Source organism: Pagrus pagrus (genome assembly GCF_965226575.1).
Source record: "Pagrus pagrus genome assembly, chromosome: 19".
Lineage (NCBI taxonomy): Eukaryota > Metazoa > Chordata > Actinopteri > Spariformes > Sparidae > Pagrus > Pagrus pagrus.
In genome coordinates, this window is record NC_140203.1 from 3,700,712 (window position 1) to 3,721,730 (window position 21,019).

Sequence of the window (21,019 nt, forward strand, 5' to 3'; positions counted from 1 at the left end):
TGGACTTCTAGAACCTCCAAAAGGAACACTACAACATCGTAAGGCACCCCTGAACCTCCTTAATGTCCACTAAAAACCTTTAAAAAATACTCTAGAACCTCTTTATTGACCTCCAGAATCTCCTAGAACACCACTTCTGACCACTGGGACCGCCTTGGTGGCCACTGGAACCACCTTATGGTGCCCTAGAACCTTCTCAATGACCTTGAGAACCTCCTTAAAGAAAAAAATTACTCTTTAACAACAAACCAGATGCACTTAATATTAACTCTACACATCTATTAGTATTACATGATAAAATGCTAGAACAAATATTACCTTTGAGATCATGTAAACAATAAAACACAACCGTTTGCTCCACCGCTGGTTACCTCAGTTGGCCTCCTGCTCCAGTTTCGTAACGGCTAAAGATTCCGACAGCACGTGAATGCATCAGCTACTTCATAACACCTCAGTTGAAGATTGAATATCGAGCCGAGAGGAAACAACCATGGCTGCACTGTTCAAAGCGAGGAAAGGTGGGTCCCTCCAGAGGGAAAACATTACAATAAGCAACATTATGTGTTAAGTGGGAGACAATGCTAGCCTGAACTGTGTTAGCTGCATCGGTATCTGCACTGGAAATACCATAGAGCACTAGCAAACCTTGTTAGCATAGCTTGCTACGTAACCACATAACCTGGGGAGCTAACCTGCCTCTTTATCGTGTTTAGCAGCAACTATAACTGGTTATAAAAATATAAATGTTAGCCAGCTTCAGCTAACAATGTCGTTAAGTGACGTGAGAAACGTTGGTTAGCTAACGTATAGGGGTGTTTGTGACAGTTAGCTCCTCGGCTAAGTAAGGTTAGAAGTTAGCCGGCTAGTCTTGACGCTTAATTTAAACATCTGACGAGTTATTTTCTGTGAGGAAAATCATCTCAACCTGTAGTCAGATAGTTCATCAGCCGTCCCTGTTTGTTTGAGGGTGTTATATAAGTCTGGGACTGAGACGAAGGTGACTGATGGTGAGGTTAACCTTTCACCTACATAACGCTAAGCTAACCGGTGAGCAGGTGCTGCATTCAAAGACACAGTAAAGCACAGTCAGTGCAGGTAAATGTGGCATTTAACATGACTGTTATTATTATTAATAGTTAAAAAGGAACTTTATCCTTTTATTGAAGGAAAAAGTATTAATACCACACTTTGAAAATACTCCAAAAAGTAAAAGTACTCATTCTGCATTCAAATGATCCCTGTCGGTGTTTTCCTATTATATATGATGTTTTTGGATTAATATTAATACTTCATTACTGTGTATGTTTCATTTTTATGCTGTACATGTTTACGCTTGAGCTCATTTTAACTAGTTTATATACTGTAGGATTGTATTGGCAGTATACTGTATAGTATTATAAGAATGTAGATTTTTCTTAAAAAGAAACCAGTTAGTTGTTCGTTATAAGAGACTTGTCGTATTTTCTGTTGCTCTTGATGAGCAGCCATGGATAACACACTGTTATTCCTCAGAGAAAAAGGCACTTGGGTTATAAATTTATCAATTAAGGAACATATTAGTGTAATATTGTGCTCCCTTTCTGTCGTATCAGCTACATCGTCACTGAAAATGTCCTGGAAAATGATCCCTAGAAAAGGAAACCAGGGCAAGTTTAATCCACATCATCTTCTCTAAGATCATCATATGTTTGTAGCATGTTTTCATTTTCTAATCCAAGAAGGTTTTTAAGTTGAGCTTCATCATTTAGCGTAAGAAGTAGGAGAATATCCTCAACACATAAGCGAACACTTCGTCCCTGCAGAAAGTCTAAAGAGGTCAAAAAGCTCCAGCAACACTTGGAGTAAACTTTATTAAACCGAAGTGTTTCGGCTTGTGGCTTTCATCTGGGTCATCTGGAAACAAATTCAATTCAAGTCTATCGAATAATTTGTTGCTTGATGATCCTGATAAAACAAGATGAAACACTTTGGTTTAATAAAGTTGTTCTATTTGCAGCTCATGTTGCTAAAAGTGGAGCTTTTTGTCCCTTTTTTTAAAAATTGAATTACTTTAAGTATAAATTCCTCTTATTACATTAGCCTACTTGGTTTCTTGCATACGTTGACTCCACCACTGCTTATTAAGTAGACACATGTATTTATTTATTTTTTATTATATTAAATCCGAACAACAGTCCAAAAACCAGAAGATAAATCAAATTATAATCAGATATCAGGGACCCGGACTACCTGGTGTGCCTGATGCACCTGGACAACGTTTTAATTTGATATTAAATAAATACCCAGCTGGAATTTGATAACTTTAAATGTTTAAAAAATAAACACAATTAATCTCTAGATTTCCGGCAGTTACAGGTGCGACCGATGAAAGTGTTCAGTCGCACATGCATCGTTGCATTTTTTCAAGTAATTGTAAAGAATAGTAAATAATTACAATATCCAAACCCACATACAGTTATATGTTAGTAAATTATACCGCTGGCGTTCCTCTCCATTATGACTTAATTGTGCAAAGTGACATTCAGTATTTATTTAATATATTTCAGTATTGTGGCCTCGCTCCGGTGCTTCCTCTGCTCTCTCTGTTTTCGGCTGTCCTTAACAGCGCCACGAGATCTGACCCCATCATAACAAATCAAATCTAACTGAGCGTTGTGAATTATTACACCAATAATAACATCATGAGTCACTTCTGGCTCGCCGTGGGCGTCTCCGCAGCTGCAGCTGGGTCACCGCTCAGACCGGTTCATCAAAGGATCACATCACCTGAGAGGAACTGGATCTGATCACAGTAGACAAGTGTTCTGTGGTTTCATGCCGCATTAAGAGAATTTGATTAATGACACAACCTTTTTTTTTTTTCCTTCAATGAAAATGTCATTAGGTGGATTAAGATAATTATATAACTTGTAATTGATAAATGGAACCTTTTCTTTCTTGCTTTAACTCGATCAGCAAACATGAGACAGCACTGGCATTGAGTTTTTCCCTTCCTCTCAAATTAATTTAGAAAATGTCATGCTGAGTCTGGACCACAGTGGTGGTCTGCAAGCATGACTAAACATTGACGTACTGAAATCTTTTTCCCGTCCATCAGCTCTTGGCTTGTGTCTCGGCGGCTGTCGAAGTCTGTCTCAGCTGGCCGAGTTACCAGACACACATCAGCTCCTGAGACAGACCTGCAGAGACTACGCTGACAGAGAACTGAACCCCATCGCTGCCAAACTGGACAAAGAGCATTTGTATCCTGCCAAACAGGTACACACACACACACACACACACACACACACACACACACACACAGCTGCACACCCCGAAGCTTTGACAGTGACTTATGAGTTGAAATTTAATCCTATTTTTATTGTTGCAATCAAGTCTTAAGCTGGCCAAAGGGAGAACCATCAAGATGATTCAAAAAGACAAATGCTTTAGACTTAAAAGTGACTGTGATCAAATGAATATGTGTCTCTGGCTGTGATGAAGCTTCAGAGTATGATCAGCTGAATGTGCAGCTCCTGAGGTTGAGGCCATTTAAGCCTGATTTTTGCCCCCCCAGACAGTTGACCCTTCCTAAGTCCGGCCCATTTTCACCCAGTGGTCAAATAGCAGTTGAGCAAGCTCAGAACTCGGATGTATCTCAAGTCTACTTTCCCATTTTCTGTTAAACTTACGTGTGCCCGTGTGCTCAGCTCCTTTTTTATTCAAAAGAAGTTGAGAAGATGGTTAAAAGATGTTGTTAAAGTCTTAAAGTGACGCTCGCTAGCCCGACCGTTGTCCTAAAAACAAAGACAATGCGTGTTGCTTTGCCGTGTTCACAAAACTTAAAATCGTGATTATATCCTTCCATCACATCGTCCTCGCTGTTAGCTACTTGAAGCTATATTGCCTGACTTCAGCTGGCTAAATGGGACCAGCGTCCACATGTTTCTAATTGTCTGGCTTGTACGACCAAGCAGTAGTAGCTAAGTGGGACAGAAAATCTGGTCTGCAAGCTTGGTCCGTACCAAAGTTCGGCCCAGTTTATCTGATAATGTGAGGGGTTTACAGGTTCAGTCTTAAACCTCCTGAACTGCTCACAGACTCATCGGAGCAGCCCCGATCAGTATCACATCATTCATATCTAGGATTTGAAATCTGGATGACTACATCAGTACTTCCCAAACGGCTGACGGGGCTGCCAAGCAACAGTAAACATCCTAGCCCTCGGGCTAATGTTGGCTAGCATAGCACCGTTGACAGATATCAAAACTGACAGTTAAAATGTGACCTCCAGCTCTCAATGACAGACAGACCACCCATGTTGACCACATGTCACTTTTCCTCATCCAGTATAGTTTTTTCTCGCTGCAGAGTCTGAACGTTGTTTGTGTCACAGTCTCCATTTTGTTTACATCTGCTTCCCCATGAGATGAAGCGAGGTGCTGCTTCGCTCCTCTGACACAGAAATCTTAATAATATCCTGTACTGTTTGATGCGCCGTTATTTTAAATCTTGTAGCGTGTGCAGGTTTGAGATTAGAGAGAAGAACATGCATGAACATTTTCTTTCTGTTTATGTGTCCTGTAGTGTTTCAGCTCATCGATTATCAGTACAACGACTGTTTTGGTTCAATCTCATGACGTCGTTTTCAGAGAAAAAGCCACATAATGCAACATTTAGCAGCTAAAGAGCCAGATATTTCTCCAGAAGCAGAGCTAAAAGAGAGTGAATACTGGACTTAGATTCATCAGGTGGCCACAAACACGTCTCATGAATGATCACGTTGTCCTGTGTCTGCTGGATGTAAATGAGTAACCGACTGATTACAAGCTCAACACATCAAATAAAAGATTATACATTAACTTGTGTCTGTTGTCCTCAAGTGACCAGAAAAATCAGTGATCGCAGGTTTAAGTTATCAACAACTTTTGCATCAATGCTCTGCCATCAATCGTCCAGATTCAGGAGTTGGGGGCGATGGGGGTGATGGCCATAGAGGTGCCCGAGGAGCTGGGTGGAGCTGGGATGGATTATCTGGCGTACAGTGTGGCGATGGAGGAGATCAGCAGAGGCTGCGCCAGCACTGGAGTCGTGGTGTCTGTGAACAACGTGAGTACAGTCCGTCTGTGGAGAGAATGGACCCGGGGTGATGTTGTGTTGGTGTGTTTTTCATTTTCCTGTGATTCTGCTCGTAGTCTCTCTACATCGGACCGGTTTTGAAGTTTGGCTCAGAAGAACAGAAGCAGCAGTGGATCACGCCGTTCACCACCGGAGAGAAGGTGGGCTGCTTTGCCCTCAGTGAGCCAGGTAAACACGTGCAACTCCTCTCACATGCACTCATTTATGTACAAATACTTTTGTTACTGTGCGTACGTAAGTTTTTCAGGTATCTGTACTTTACTTGAGTATTTATTTTGACATTACCTCCCTACATTTGAAAACAAATACCTGAACTTTCTCCTCACAGTTTCAAAACAAGCCTGTTACTTTAGTTTGAATGCACTTGAGGGGAAACATGGATTATTTTTATTTTGCGTCATTGCACGCCGCCTTCCTAACGGGACAGATTTTTTGATTTTGGTGTGAACTGTCCCTTTTTAAACTCCAGGTAACGGCAGTGACGCGGGTGCAGCCTCCACAACAGCTCGTCAGGACGGAGACGCGTGGGTGCTGAATGGCACCAAAGCCTGGATCACCAACAGCTGGGACGCCTCTGCCACCGTCGTGTTCGCCACCACCGACAAGTCGCTCAAACACAAGGCATGACGCGACACATTGGACTGGTTTTACGTTCAGAACATCGAGATGAAGACTGGATTGTTTTGTGCTGTTGTCCTCCCCTCGCAATTTTTGGTTTTGATTTCCTGCTCTTTGTCTTCCGTGTCTGCAGGGCATCAGTGCCTTCCTGGTCCCCATGCCGCACCCGGGGCTCTCTCTGGGGAAGAAGGAAGACAAGCTGGGCATCAGAGCCTCGTCCACTGCGAACATCATCCTGGAGGACTGCAGGATACCGCTGGGGAACATGCTGGGCCCTCGCGGAGCCGGATTCAAGATCGCCATGGTATTTACACAGAGGCTGTGTTTACATAGAAACACCTGTTACCCCACTAGTATTTCAAAATAAGAGCTGATACAACCGAAACTTCACTTCTGAACATTCGTGTCTATGTGACATTTAATAGTTTCAGTGACGCTTCTCTTCCTGTTAAACGACTGCAGGGGTAGAAAAATCTACAATAGAAACCACGTCAGGTGCCAAGATGTTGTCCTATGGTTGTGACAGGTTTGCTGTAGGCGCGGTTTTTCATCATAAACAACTTTAAACAGGAACTTAAACAAGTAATTTAATCTGGAGAAATGTTGAGCTCCTTGTCGTGATGGACGACTTCAGTCTCTTCATGGTCTGTTGCAGAAATTACGTTCTTAGCGTGCCAAGTTGTATCATGCAACCAAAGCTTGCCCGACTTGCTTCCAAGTAGGTTAATGTGACGTCTTGCGACAACATCCAACCCGTGCCGGCCCCCCATGTCCCCCTCAAACAAGCCCGTGTTGCAAGACTCTACTAATGTCTATGCAAAAGACCAAAGAGAGACGTTTTTTAAAAGTCTCAGTGTTCAACTCTCAGTAATGTTGCAGCTTCGTACTGAACATGGCGGTTTGAATTTTAGTTTCTCTCCACTGTTTCATCATGTTCACATCCTGCTGTTTCTTCTCCTTAAATAACTAAACAATGAGTGACTTTTATTGTGAATGATTTATAAGAAATGAAACATGTTGATCACTGACTTTGCTGAGCTTTGTTAGCGGCTATTCTTAATTTATGCTGCAAGAAAGTTATTACTTCTTTCACATCTATGCAAGACGAGCGCGTCACCCGTTAAAGACACACCTTCAAGCCGTTAGCTCTGTTTTAATGTAAAAGAAAACCCCTGCCACGCTGGGTTGACGAGCCAAGACAAACCGAGTCGGAAAAGTTTCTAATCTGCTTGATGCATGTGGGCATGATGTGCATCACAAAGAGCAGCGGCATCCTCATATTCAGAGACACAAAGTGGCCTCTATGAGTCAGAACAAGTCGGTTTCACAGTTGCAAAAACAAAGAAAGCTGTTCTTACTTCAGAGTTCAGATCTTATCTGCACCACCAGCCCTCCAGCAAAAGAAAAAATCTGCTTTTATCAACCACACAGTTAAAATAAGAAGGTCATGCTTCTAAAATAAGGTTGTGATTAATGACATGCCGCGTGTAAACTTTCTGTTTATCAGCAAACCCTGGACAGCGGACGGATCGGCATCGCCTCTCAGGCTCTCGGCATCGCTCAGGCTTCTCTGGACTGCGCTGCGGACTACGCACTCAAACGCACGGCATTCGGATCGCCCATCGGCAAACTGCAGGCCATACAGGTGACGAGACGTCTGATCAGTCTCTAAACGGCGCTGAGGTTTCTTCTTGTAGCTGTAGGTTATCAGGTCTGTTGGTTATGATACGACGACACTGAAATCTGGGAACACTGTGGCATCACTTCATCCATCAGACAGGCTGTGAAGCAACTAACAGTTTATCCAGATCCTCTGAACCTCTTTATGTGGTAGAAGGGAAGTTGAAGCAGTACTCAGATTATAAGGTAAAATGTCTCCCTCTGAAGGACATTTCTTCTGGCTGTTTCTGTGCAAAGCTAACTGAAGCTCACGTCATATAAATATAATTCTGTAAAAAGTTAAAGGTAGAGTCAGTAGGATTTGTCCCAGCTGTTCCTAAACGCCCCACAAAGATAGTTGATTGTTGAGTCACATTCCCAGGACGTCAAATAGCCACATTTTTGGTTGGTAAAGCGTCCCGAGCAGCAACAAAGTGAGAAAATAAGAAACTCTCTGCAGACACGAGACACTAACACGCCTTCTCTCCCCATTCCAGCCTCCCTCTCTGTCTGTTTACGTCTTCTTACGACTTTGTTTCGTCTCGCTGCGTTTCAAACTAAAGTAACGAGCCTGTTTTGAAAATGTGAGGAGGAGAAAGCTCAGATATTTGTGTTCAGACGTAGGGAGGAGAAGTCAGAAGGTGTCAGAAAAATAAATATGTAAGTAAAAGTACAGATACCTGAAACATCAGTACAGTAACAAAGTATTTAAAGAAAAGCAGCAAAGCTCCACATTTGAGAATCTTTGTTGTTTTTGCTTCATAAGCGACTTAAATGAAACGACTCATCAAGTGTTTTTCACCTCGTTCAGTTCAAACTGGCCGACATGGCGCTGGCGATAGAGAGCGCTCGCCTGCTCACCTGGAAGGCTTCACTCCTTCGAGACTCACACAAACCCTTCACCAAGGTACAGTCGCCTCTGATTTAATGAGTTTGACATTTTTTACAGTGTGACATTCATTAATGTGATGTTGTGTGTTCAGGAAGCAGCCATGGCCAAACTAGCAGCGTCTGAAGCCGCCACTTTCTGCGCCCATCAGGTAGGAAAACCGGCAACAGAGCGAACGTAACGATGTAGAAGAAAGCCTCGAGACAACTTTTCTTTAAAAACGTCTTTGTTTATGCTTCAAATCAGGCCATCCAGGTTCTGGGTGGGATGGGTTACGTGGCCGACATGCCCGCCGAGAGGCACTACCGCGACGCTCGCATCACAGAGATCTACGAGGGCACCAGTGAGATCCAGAGACTGGTCATAGCCGGCCAGTTACTGAAGGAATACCAGTCGTAGACACGCTGCTGTCAGTGCCTTCTGGGATAGTATGGACACTTAATCCCACATCTGGAATCGGATAAATCAACCCGGAGACGTCAAGACAGAGAGAAGCCAGTAGGATCAACTTTAATGTGAGCTGTGGTGCAGCAGCAGATCAGAGACGACACAGAAGTCCAGAGGAGACTTCAGTGTCTCAAAGGGATTTAAGGAAACACTTTATAATACTGTAAGCAGAATAACCTCAACCTCAAAATAACCTCTAACTCGTCTCTGCCGCCTTAAGAGGATATCAGTGTGTTGCCAATTTAAAGGGTCAGTTCACTTAATTATAAAAAAAGGATAAAATGCCGCCCCAGTGTGCAGTTTTGTTTAGATACCACGCCAGCGTTCGGGAAGCAAAAGTCGACGTCTAGTGTGACGTTTTTACAAACTCGTCGGGTAGTGTTTTCTAAACAGCAGCATAACATGGACTCAAGGTGCCATTTTGTTTTCGTTTTCTGTCCTACAACTGAACTTCACTCACCGACGTAATAGTGCATATAATGATCACATTTGTCCTGATGTGGCCTTTTTCCAGAACAACCTGGTTTGTAAAACGTAGAACCGAGACCTTACAGCGGCTTAACAGTTCAGTTTATGGGGGAAAATGAGGAACAAAATCGATGCAGCAGAATCAGAGTTTTCTTTTTAGTCCACACTTTTCAAAACATGAACGTTTGTTGCAGATTGTGATGTGTTAAGCTAGTAGCAGCTAATGAAGAGCAGCGACAGACGTCTTGTAAACTCTTCTGTCTGACTCCTCACCAACAGTTTTCACTGGGGACTGACTCAACCTCATCACATGTGGACATTTATCAGACTGCACACGGCTCCCTCTGGAGACACTTCACTTGTTTGAACTGCTTATCAACGTGATCAGCGGTTGGAGCTGCAGCGGAGCCTCTGACACACAGCTAATGGAGGAAGTACTTAAGCTACTTCCTCTGTGAGTCATAACTTGAGTCAAATCTGCACAAACAGACATGATACACATATTTTTACATTTACTGTGATTTATGCTTTCCGTGGTCGTCACTCCACCTCGAATAAACATCAGGAAACCTGCGTAGAAATCATATAAATCAGATGCTCCTCGTCCCTGCAGAACCTGCCTGAGAATCTTCACGTTTTTAAGTTTTCGTCAGTATCAGAGTAATCCAGTGATGCTTATCTGAACATCCATGAGTACACTGCAAACAGGAAGTGCTAATAGCTAATTCGGCTTACGTTAAATGGCGCTAATTTGCCAAAAATGTGCACAAATATGAGATAACAGATCTCAAGTGGTCGCCCATGAGTAACTGTGGCAACAATGCTTCTGGAGGGGGATCTGTCTGTTAACAGTACAAAATCAACTATGAGTTTCCTGACTCACAGTCTGTATTTTTGGGTGAACTGACCCTTTAAGACGAGGTTCATTATAGTCCTGACTGTCTCTGACCTACATGAGGAGAAACAAACTCTCCCTGTCTGTGAGAGGCTGAACCAGCAGGGGGCGACGGTGTGCCTTCATGTTTCTTGACCCACTTCTGCTTCATCATGACTCACGGGGGGAAATACAGCAAAGTAATCTCATTACACACCTGTTGTTCTGAATGTGCACCAGTTGATTTACTAATTAAGACTTTCTGGATGGTAGTTAGAGTTTATACTTGAATAATGAAACGTGTGTTAACGTCCGCCGGCCTGAACGCTGAAGGTTTGAGGGTTAAATCTGTGAAGAGGCTGTGAAATGAAAAACTTACCGTCTGTTTAATTGTGGCTGATCTCACGGACCTCTTGTGCCTCAATAACTTGTACATATTTTAATGTAATTTATTGTGTGCAGATGATAATAAAACATAATTGCAGTACTTTTCACAGCGAAATTGTGAGTTTTGTTTATTAAAAAGTCAAACAAATACAGTCTGAGATGGTTCATGAAGCTGTAATCCCTGTTTAAAACAAGCTTATTTCAGTAAATAACTTTTTTTTTTTTTAATAGAAAGTCTGTTTCATGAAGGAGGTTTAAATATGTTACTCGATCAAAATCTACTAATAGCTCGAGCTCTGTCCAATCAGATGACAGGAGTCGTCACTCCTACAGGATCCTGACGGGGACAAAAATACAAACTGCCGGAGGCGACAAAGAGCTGCGACGATCAATCGATTAGTTGTCAAACATTAAATGAATCAGCAACTATTTATATCTTATCTCATCATTTTGATTCTACTTAATTCTGACAGGTTGTTTGTTTAACTTAAAGGAGCATTACGTAGTTTTGGGGATTTTAATTGTTTATGTCTGAATAAACTTTCTTTGTTTTCATGACTGAATAAACTGAGTGAAAGTCCCTCACATGTCCTTCATCCTCATAATATATGGCATTAATTGATCTAATGTGAATTTGAAGGCATTAAAGCCGGATTAAAATCAGTTTTAAAGGAGCACTCTGTAGTTTTTTGGAAGAAATGTTAATCAGAAGAGAAAAATCTTCACTGACTGACTATTTTTTATGTCTAAACAAACTAAATAAACAAACTCTCTTTGAATAAACTGAGTAAACAAACTGACCTTAAAGGACAACACACCTTATACTGTTTTACTTTGTTTATTCGTGGCGGACCCTGCCACCTTTCTAGCTTCTCTCTTCTGGGGACCTTATTCTCCTCTGAGAACAGCTTGTTTATTCACTGATGGGACAAATAAATATTTCTTCATTATTTATTTAAGTAGATTTTCTTAAAACTTTCATTTTGTTTTACTAATGGTGGAGTTATCTGTGTCAGTTTAACTCGTATGATTCATAACCGACCAATACCACGAGTTTACCATCTCTTACGAAGGGTCTAAGACAACTTTCACCTTTAACTTTCTCCCTCCTGGGAGTTTTAGGACTTCTGTTAACTAGAAGTGGACACATGAAGCATCTGCCAGGTCAGGACAGACTGACTGTCGCCGGGCCTCGCTCAGTATCTGAGGCCGTTTAAGGACATTCGATAAGAACGTGCCTGCGTGCGACACAATGTGTGTGTGTGTGGTTTTATCAGTAACGAACATAATGTGACCTGTGATTAACAAGACTTTAATAGAGGAAGAGACATTAAACGCTACAGCTGATGAGAGTCAGTGGTAAAATCAAATAACCGGGTCAGTGTCAGTTTAAAGGATCACTGGTTAAGCAAAACAGGTTAGTTGCCATGGTAACTGAGCTTAAAACTATGTTGAATTCACTGAATCTGGAAGATTAGTCAGACTAACTGAAGTAAGCCGGCTTATTTGGTCCGGTCCGGTCACCCAGTTCATTTTGTGTCATTATTTAAGTTTCTATTTCATTTATTATTCATTTATTTGCATTTTACATGCATAACATTTATTATTTTTATGTAAGAATCAATTTATCCGGTAGTCGACTGTTCTGCACTTTTACTCATTTCATATTAAAACAGTGTATTCATCGTCTGCCGGTTTATTTTGTGTCTCTCCAGCTCACCAGTCAGCCGTGACGATGCTTGTGTTGCATGTACAACGGACAAACGACGGAGCACGGACAATATATAGTTTAACTGGTGGTGCACTCAGCTGGGGGCCCCAAATCGAATCCCAATCAGGGCCCCGTAAAGCCTTGTGCCGGCTCTGCTTCACGCTCAGCTTCACATCACCTACTCAACAATGTTTCCATCTTTTTTTCTGAGATCTGACATCACGACGACACCTCCCCCGCATGTCCTCACAGCCCCTCAGCTCTGAGTTGACTGACATAGTTGAATCCTGGACTTTCAGCCGACAACAACTCCATAAATCACCACCTTCTCCGCGATTGCGTGCACTTTGCCGCGCTGTTCCTGTTTGTACGCACGCTCGTCTTCTTTGTTTTTGCACGTGAGGGCCCTGATTGCTCCACTGGTCCAGATCTGGGCCAAGCTTCCTGACGCTGGAGTTGCACCCTGCTGATTGTGCTAATCACGGTGACAGTCTGCTGGGTGCATTGTTCGGGCCGGCCTCCGTCAGGGTGTGTGAACCGGCCTCTTGATTATTTTGACGTCACGTTCTGGCTCTTGTTTGTTTCCTTTATTTCGCATACAAAACAATACAAATAAGTGCACGTGCGAGAAAATACTGAGTGTTCCTGCAACTGATTACCTCTGACCTCATTAAAGGGAGCGAGAGTCTGATGCTCTCATGCAACACAGGCTGATTTATAGTCATGAATTATGAGGTCAGCGCCTATATTTTGATTTTCCTCTTTAAATATCAGATAAAACACGTCAGAAATCACAAGAACAGACAGTTTACGTTGTTTCTTCTTTATTAGAAAAAGTATGTTCTGTTAAAATACTAGAAAAACATGACAAGATAGTACAAAACACTGTACATGTATTGAAATGCAAATGCCCCTCTTTGATCACAACATGAGTGCACATCGGTGTGAGTGGAGCTTCACTGCCGGCTGCACGTTCACTGTGGGAACACGAGAGTGAGTCCGCAGGGACACAAAACAACATATTTACAATGAAGCCACTTAAAAAACACAAACACCAGCCTCTAATCAGACGTCTCCACCGCTTGTCACTGAGTTTGTTAATCACCGCACTCAAAAACTCCACGTGGAGCTCAAATAAACTTCTGCTGCCTGGAAAATGTTACAAAAATTACATTCAGTTCAGTTCAGTCGCCCTTATTTTACAGTTTCTATGAAGCCTGTGTCTATAACGCAATGAGCCAACGTCTATAATGCGTAATAGACATTATGAACATACTTATGATGTGTTATAATGCAGCTGTATCACTGTATTATAGTTATTACAGCTGATGAATCATACACAGAGTCTATAAGTCATTATAAACATTCATATAATGGATTTTCGGTGCTGACTTCATCTTATTTTCTTCACTCCTTTACTTTACGCACACATAATGACACTGTGACGCATCATAATGATGATTATAATGCGTTATAAATGCTCTGTAATGTGTTGTGACACACTGCAACACATCATGAGTATGTTAATACATTATAGACATCAGCATTAAAGTAGTTGTGAGTGTTTATAACCAGGATGAATCACACAGACACAGACTTCACAGACGGCCTCTCTGAGACCCGCACTGAGCTCATAACGTCTCCTGAGTTCCTCCTCAGCACCGGAACCAGCATCTTCTGGCACACACAGAAAGTTCTGACGCTTCAGCTCCTCTCCACGTCCTCACATGTCAAAAGTTTCTGTTCTTAAACGTAGTACTTCTTGTCCCCGTTGGCTGTGATCGTCTTGGTGGGCGCGTATTTGATGGGGTACCCTCCCCTCGCGCCCTGAGAGAAGGAGCAGCACAGCAGGGTTCCTCCCAGCAGCAGCAGCGCGGTGGCGGCCCAGCCGATGTAGATGGCCGCTCCGATCTCCCTCTTCTTGGACGGAGGCACCTGCGGGTCGTGGAAGTCCACGATGATGTTGTTGGCCATCCAGCAGAGCGGCACCAGCACGAACAGCCCGCTCATGATGTAGATGACCCCTCCGGCGTGCACCACCTTCGCCTTCACCGCCTCGTCCCTGAGGCAGTTGGTGCACTGCGCCCCGGCCACCGTCACCGTGAGCGCGACGACCCCCAGCACGGCGGAGATGATGGTGAGGGCGCGCGCCGTCTGCAGGTCCTGCGTCAGAGCCAGAACCGAGTCGTGGACTTTGCACTGCATCTGTCCGGTGCTCTGAACCACGCACGACATCCACAGCCCGTCCCAGATGGTCTGCGCCACCACGATGTTGGAGTCGATGAACGCCGTCACCTTCCACATGGGCAGCCCGCAGGCGATCATCACCAGCAGCGAGCCCGTGACGCACAGCGTCATGCCGAGGAACTCCAGACACGCAGCGAGCATGGTGCCAATCTTCAGTGCTCAGATGGTCCTGATGTGAGAGGTGAGGTGTCTTCTCTCCTGCTGTCTCTGTCTCTTGGTGCTCTGTGCGCTCGGCCTCTCCTTCTGCTCACTGAGCCGCTCCGAGACGTCTCATTTATGGAGCACCGGACTGACGCTGCTGCGCCTCCATCAACACAAAAAAAACCCACAAACTTCGGGCCAATCAGCACGAAATGCATCATCGTCTCGGCCAATGAGAGGGGGGCGTGCACAGTTAGGCGTGCACGTGTGCGCACTGGTGGGGAAGAGTAATCGCCAGTTTGTGCTGGAGCACCAGATGTGTGGTCTTCCTGTAATTCAGAGGCTGTGAGAGGTGAAGCGAAGCAGAGCATCAGGCTGAACTCACACTTACAGAGTAATCATAAATCTGTAGGTCGACCTCGAAGAATCAGATGCTGTGGACACTGTAAATCAACTTTTTGGGGGCATTTTTAAAAAGATTTTGCACAAAAAACAAGTTTTGCTGTATAAATGTTTGTGTTAAGACTCTCTCAGCCTGGGGGAGTGAAGCTGCTCGGTACCGAGCAGCTTCACTCCCCCAGGCTGAGAGAGTCTTAACATCACCAGACTCTGGTGATACGACAGCGGATACTTCTGTATCTTTTGTCAGACGGCAGCAGGGTGAACAGACGGTGGCTGAGGGTGGGTGGGCGACCTCCCCGATGTCGCTGGTGCTCTGTAGATGAGAACCAGTGAAGTAGAGCCTTCCTGTCCTGGCCGAGTTTGTGATGTTTCCAGTCAGCGTGCCTTTAATTACTTCTCTGTAAACGTTGAACAGGTTCATGCTTCCTGTTGTTGACTATGATCGGTTCTCAGTAGCGGTAATTCCTAGGAACCTTGAACTGTTCACCTGCTCCACCTCAGCTCCACAGAAGTAGACAGGTGTGTAGGTCTTTGCCCTCCTTTGTTTTGTTAACTCAACCATCAGCTCCTTGGTTTTACTGACGTTGAGCAGCATCAATCAATCAATCAATCGAACTTTATTTATGTAGCACCTTTTCAACCAATCAAATTGCAATTCAAAGTGCAAAAACATGGTATAAAAACAGATTTAGATGCTAAAGCACACCAACTGCAATACAATGAAATGTTAAAATAACAAAAGATAAAGAACAAGGAATAAAATCTGATTTTAAAAATGTTAATAATAATAAAAACAACATAAACCATAGAGCACTACATCTTACTATGTTATATATTCTTCAATATCCAGCTGCAAAGTTAATGGTTGTATGGTTAGAAGACAATAAACTTGATTAGAAGGACTTTGAAGGACTTTGCAGGTCTGTTCATGAAACATTATGCATTATTTTAATGTCCTTTAATGTCTCAACACCTTCGTCAAAAAACAGAAATGGAAAAATCTGTTTAATTTGCTGCTAATTACAGCCGGTGCCCATTTTTAAATGTTGGAAATCTATTTAAATCCAATTTTTTTCATCCATTAATTTGACCTAAACTTCATTAAAGTTGTTGCGTTGTGTGCAGACGACTCGTGAAACTGTGTCGCTGATTATTCTGCTGCCTGACTGAAATCGCTGTCTGATATTTTGACCCATTTTACGGCTTCAACAACACACACAGGATGCACTCTGCTCAGAGGACGCGGCGGCCATGTCGATACGCTCCATTGTGCTTCACTGACCTGTTGAACAATTCCCTCAACTCTCCTTTTGTTTTTGTGCTTTAAGTGGACTCAGTCGACCCGACGTACACATCCTAAACACGCCGCCACGTCTGTGATGAGAGACACAGCAGCAGCAGCAACAAAGCATTCTGGGCCGTCACAGGGAACTGTGATCTAGTTTGACTTCCTTTATTACTTATAGTTTTTTTATATGACTTACAACTTTTGAAATCACTGGTAGGCACCAATACTAAATAATGTAACACACTATGAGACTAAGACTAAGTTAACAGCCGTGCTAGCAGCTCTGTCAGGCTGTACTTGGGCACCAATGAAGGCTAATTTGAGCTAAATGCTAACGTGCTGATGTTTTGCTCAAAGGTGCAATATTTACCATCATCAGCACTAATAAAGCGTTTCGTCCACTTTGGTAGAAAAACACCAACATATCTATAAGTGCAGCCCATTCACCATAGTTTAGCGTGTTAGCATGCTAAAACTTGCGGCCACAAAACATCTCTGATGTTTGAATAGTAGATAGTGTCTCGTTTTAAGTCGAAATAAAACATAATTTAAGTTTCTGGAAGCCACAAGATCCCAAATTGATTTGAAAAGACGTTATTTTCACCCTTTTATAAGTCAAAATCTTCACAGCAGCTGCTCAGCTAAAAGCGTTAGCGTGCACAAGTGTTGACTGTGCATCGAGGGTCTAAACGAACCCTGGGCGAGCTGAATGGAGCCATTTATTTCTTTGGTTTTTTTTTTTACGCTTCAAAACAAGTCTCCATCTGCTGCAGTTGTTTAGGAGAATGCTGCAACTCTGTTTTGCTGTGAAGCTCCGGAAATGTTTTGTGGACTACAAAAACTTCACCCAACTTTCCATCGGCATGAGGATGAGGAGATAATGAATGAATTTTCATTATCCGGTGAACTTCCGGTGGACCTTTGAGTACACTTGTGTCTGAATGGTGCTATATAAAAACATTTAGTGAGTCTCTACAGAAACACAAAGTAGGGATCAGTTTATTTTACTTTGTCCTGTTTGAAATTTTGATTAAAAACACTCCCAAACTTGTTTTCCTTCAGTTTGTAGATAATGTTTACTGCAGAGACCGTGATGCGTGTTGATAAAAAGCTGGACCGCACCTTCTGTAATTATCCTCAATCTTTCTGTTGTAGTGATGAAGTCTCCCTTATATAGAGCGAGAGAGCTGAATCACCACCGGTATCTGGGGGCTCCGGGAGTGGACGGGGATTGGAGGAGTGCTCCCTGTCGCCTGACTCAGTCGGATGCCACAGCTGATAAACACAAACAGGGAGGAGGAAGAGCTGGGCTGCCAAGATAAAGTCTCCGATAACCACAACAGGAGCAAATTTGAGCTTTAACTATAAATATTTAGTCTGTATGTTGAGTTTTACTGCCTGAACATAAAGCATAACAGTTCTGGTTAGTCAGTATGGATCAACATGTGAGCTTGACGCCATTGATGTTGCTGTTTTATTCATAATCCGATGCTGGATCCATGATGGCATTTTCAGATGAAGAACGGCGGCACGAGCAGGTGTTGTTGGTCGTAAACATGCTGACAAACAACATTCCTTGAGGAAAACACAATCAGGTCTCCATGTGCGAATCTCATCATATCACGAGCACGCACACACACACAGACTCACACACTCACGTACACATGATGGAGTCATGATGTCACGTAGTAGGTGAGTGGGTCATGAAAACAGCAAACTTAATCACAGTCAGGACCGGAGTCGCTGCCAGCACATTCAAAACGGCTAAAACAACAGTGTGTGTGTGTGTGTGTGTGTGTGTGTGTGTGTGCAGTCCATTTGTGTGTCCTCAGGGGGCCAGATGCTTCCTCCTTTCTCTATAGTGTGTGTGTGTGTGTGTGTGTGTGTGTGTGTGTGTGTGTGTGTTTACTCCTGCCATCGCTGTTGAGAGACGGACAATCAGCTCTGAAACAGAAACATTTAGATTCACACAGCAAAGAAACTAAGTTTAGTCAAGCTGAGGGAAACATAATTAAATATAAGTTACAGTAGAATCTGAGGACGCGTACGACTTCCTTCTGTCCTCTGAGCCTCGATTTGGAAAAAAGAAAAACTCCCAAAAAAACATTTAAAGGTGAAAAACTAGAAGAAACTGAAGAGCAACTAGAGGAAGGATCGTTGTCTCTGATTGGCTGTTTACCGTGTGATCAGTCATGTGATCACATGAAATATTACAAGACACGCATCGCTTTACTAAACTTTATTTTACTTCACTTTACATCACTTCAGTTTACTTTTCTTCACTTCACTTCACTTTATTTGACATCACTTCACTCACGTCACTTCACTTTACATAATTTCGCTTTAATTTATTTGACTTCACTTTGTTTAACTTCAATTTACTTCACTTTAATTTTTGTCATTTTACTTAGTTTAACTTACATTACTTCACTTTTCTTCACTTCACTTTATTTTTCTTGACTTAAAGCCACTTCACTTCGCTTAACTTAACTTTGCTTTACTTTTACTTTATTTTACTTTATGTCACATTACTTCATTTCACTTTACTTTTCTTCACTTCAATTCACATCACTTCACTTAATTTTTCTTGACTTAAAGCCACTCCACTTCGCTTTACTTCACTTCGCTTTACTTCACTTTAATTTTTGTCATTTTACTTAGTTTACTTCACATTACTTCACTTATCTTTACTTCACTTCACTTCACTTCACTTCACTTTATTTTTCTTGGCTTAAAGCCACTCCACTTCGCTTAACTTCACTTCACTTCAATTTACTTCATTTTAATTTTTGTCATTTTACTTAGTTTACCTTACATTACTTCACTTTTCTTCACTTCACTTTATTTTTCTTGACTTAAAGCCACTTCACTTCGCTTAACTTAACTTTGCTTTACTTTTACTTTATTTTACTTTATGTCACATTACTTCATTTCACTTTACTTTTCTTCACTTCACTTCACATCACTTCACTTTATTTTTCTTGACTTAAAGCCACTCCACTTCGCTTTACTTCACTTCAATTTACTTCACTTCACTTTAATTTTTGTCATTTTACTTAGTTTACTTCACATTACTTCACTTATCTTTACTTATCTTTACTTTTCTTCACTTCACTTCACTTCACTACACTTGACTTAAAGCCACTTCGCTTCGCTTCACTTCAGTTTACTTTACTTTAGATGCTCCATCTTCACTGGTGGATCACAGACGTGTCCTCAGACAGAACACTGTAGCAGATCACATGAAGTAAATCCTGAATAGTTAATATTTGTGTTATGTAATCTGGAGTTGTGACACGACACTCGTCTGTAGTACTCAGATACTTGTACTCGAGTACTTGTACCTCTTCATCTCTGCACTGAGAGTACTTTCTGCTGAGAATCATCTGTTTAAAGCTTTATTACAACATTCAGGAGGCAACAACAACGTGTAATTAAATGTGTTTAATGTACAATCAGATAATGTAACAGACATCCTGTATTTCTCTGAGGGCTTCGGTGTGACTGACAGCTGCAGCGCTGCCAGGTGACGTGTTAGCAGCCGGTGGGAGGCCTGAGACGCAGCAGTGTTAGGATGTCCTGTCTCTTATCACTTCCCCTCGACTCCATTGTTCTCCGAGCTGCGGGAATATTCTCCTCCTCCTTTTTCCACATCAACTCTTTTTATTATCCACACTGAAATGTCACCTGCAGCGGCCGCTTGGCACTTGTAGAGGCGCGAGGCCTTGGCATTTTGTTGAGTTGTGCGTTTGTCCGGTACCGATATCTGGCACGTGGACCGACAGCTTGGTTTACGGATGCCTTTAATGTTTTGTCTTAAGTGTTGGTCATCTAATGTGTGTGTGTGTGTGTGTGTGTGTGTGTGTGTGTGTGTGTGTGTGTGACCCTTTGTGATCTGTATTGTCCTGTGCAGCAGCAGAACAGAAGGATTATACCCACAGCAGCAACTCCCCGCTCGTATAAAGGAAACCTGTAGAGCTGAACGTTCATCCTCACTAAATATGCTGACGTGAGTCACTCTTAAGTAGTCACAGTTTGTTACACCACAGAGGACGACGTGTCGCAGCTGGTGACTGGTCAGTATCATACTTAAAAGTAAAAGTGTGAGGTGAAAACATAAATGTTCCAGTTTTTGATGCCATGCCTGTTCTCTTGGCTTCATTTTAGTGCGTTTCCATCCACCTATTTTCAATTAAGTTCACACGACTGCATCAATCAGAAGATGAAACAACAAAAGCCTCCGAGCCACCAGCCTGCACGCTGGAAAAATGGCAAGTTTGGTTTTTAAGATTTGGATCATGCAACATGGGCACGCTTGGATTTTAGTGAATGGCTGCAAAGAGACACAAAGTATTGGTTTCTTGTGCTGAGATTAAGACATTTTAATGCCAGGGCTCACCTGCCCCACGGGCAAATGTTACCCCCCTCCCAGCCCTATTTTGCTGCGGCACTGTTGCTGCATCCTGGGCTTCAAGCCTCCTAAATTAAAGGATGATTTAAATGCAAAAAATCAACCAGAAAAATCTCATAAAATGGGTCCAAATAGCTCATAAAGCGTTGTCTCTGGAGTGTTAGCGTGCTAAGTGGGTGCAAGAGTTCGACCAGGAGCCGAGGGGCGTAAATATCGTCTTTTTTCAAATCAATTACTTGGATTACGCTGGACGAGCTGTATGGAGCCATTTTATGTTGTAGACTGACGAGGTGCATCATTCTCCAAGTTTATTAAAATGTTTATTTTGTGTTTAGATCAATATTAGTTGAAAGAATTGA

The 21,019-nt window shown here is 42.6% G+C and overlaps 2 protein-coding genes across 2 annotated transcripts; one reads left to right on the top strand and one right to left on the bottom strand.

The window, feature by feature from the left end:
* Window positions 1-407: 407 nt before the first annotated feature.
* acads (acyl-CoA dehydrogenase short chain) lies at window positions 408-10,565 on the top strand. The gene is made up of 10 exons (XM_084382659.1): window positions 408-518; window positions 3,098-3,258; window positions 4,939-5,088; window positions 5,175-5,286; window positions 5,588-5,739; window positions 5,870-6,040; window positions 7,244-7,381; window positions 8,207-8,302; window positions 8,379-8,435; window positions 8,531-10,565. The coding sequence occupies exons 1-10, from the start codon at window positions 491-493 to the stop codon at window positions 8,681-8,683; spliced, it is 1,218 nt and encodes a 405-aa protein (XP_084238785.1). The 5' UTR covers window positions 408-490; the 3' UTR covers window positions 8,684-10,565.
* A 2,419-nt stretch (window positions 10,566-12,984) lies between these two features.
* cldn5b (claudin 5b) lies at window positions 12,985-14,674 on the bottom strand. Its single transcript, XM_084382423.1, has one exon. It carries the CDS (start codon window positions 14,557-14,559, stop codon window positions 13,918-13,920), a length of 642 nt encoding a protein of 213 aa, XP_084238549.1. The 5' UTR covers window positions 14,560-14,674; the 3' UTR covers window positions 12,985-13,917.
* Between the last annotated feature and the right edge of the window lie 6,345 nt (window positions 14,675-21,019).

What these genes read in the sequence shown, in the direction of transcription:
- cldn5b (XM_084382423.1), bottom strand. Translation starts at nt 14,559, where the DNA reads ATGCTCGCTGCGTGTCTGGAGTTCCTCGGCATGACGCTGTGCGTCACG.
- acads (XM_084382659.1), top strand. Translation starts at nt 491, where the DNA reads ATGGCTGCACTGTTCAAAGCGAGGAAAG. An exon ending in ACAAGTCGCTCAAACACAAG is followed by an intron (nt 5,740 to 5,869) that starts GCATGACGCGAC and finishes CCGTGTCTGCAG; the next exon opens with GGCATCAGTGCCTTCCTGGT. An exon ending in CACACAAACCCTTCACCAAG is followed by an intron (nt 8,303 to 8,378) that starts GTACAGTCGCCT and finishes TTGTGTGTTCAG; the next exon opens with GAAGCAGCCATGGCCAAACT.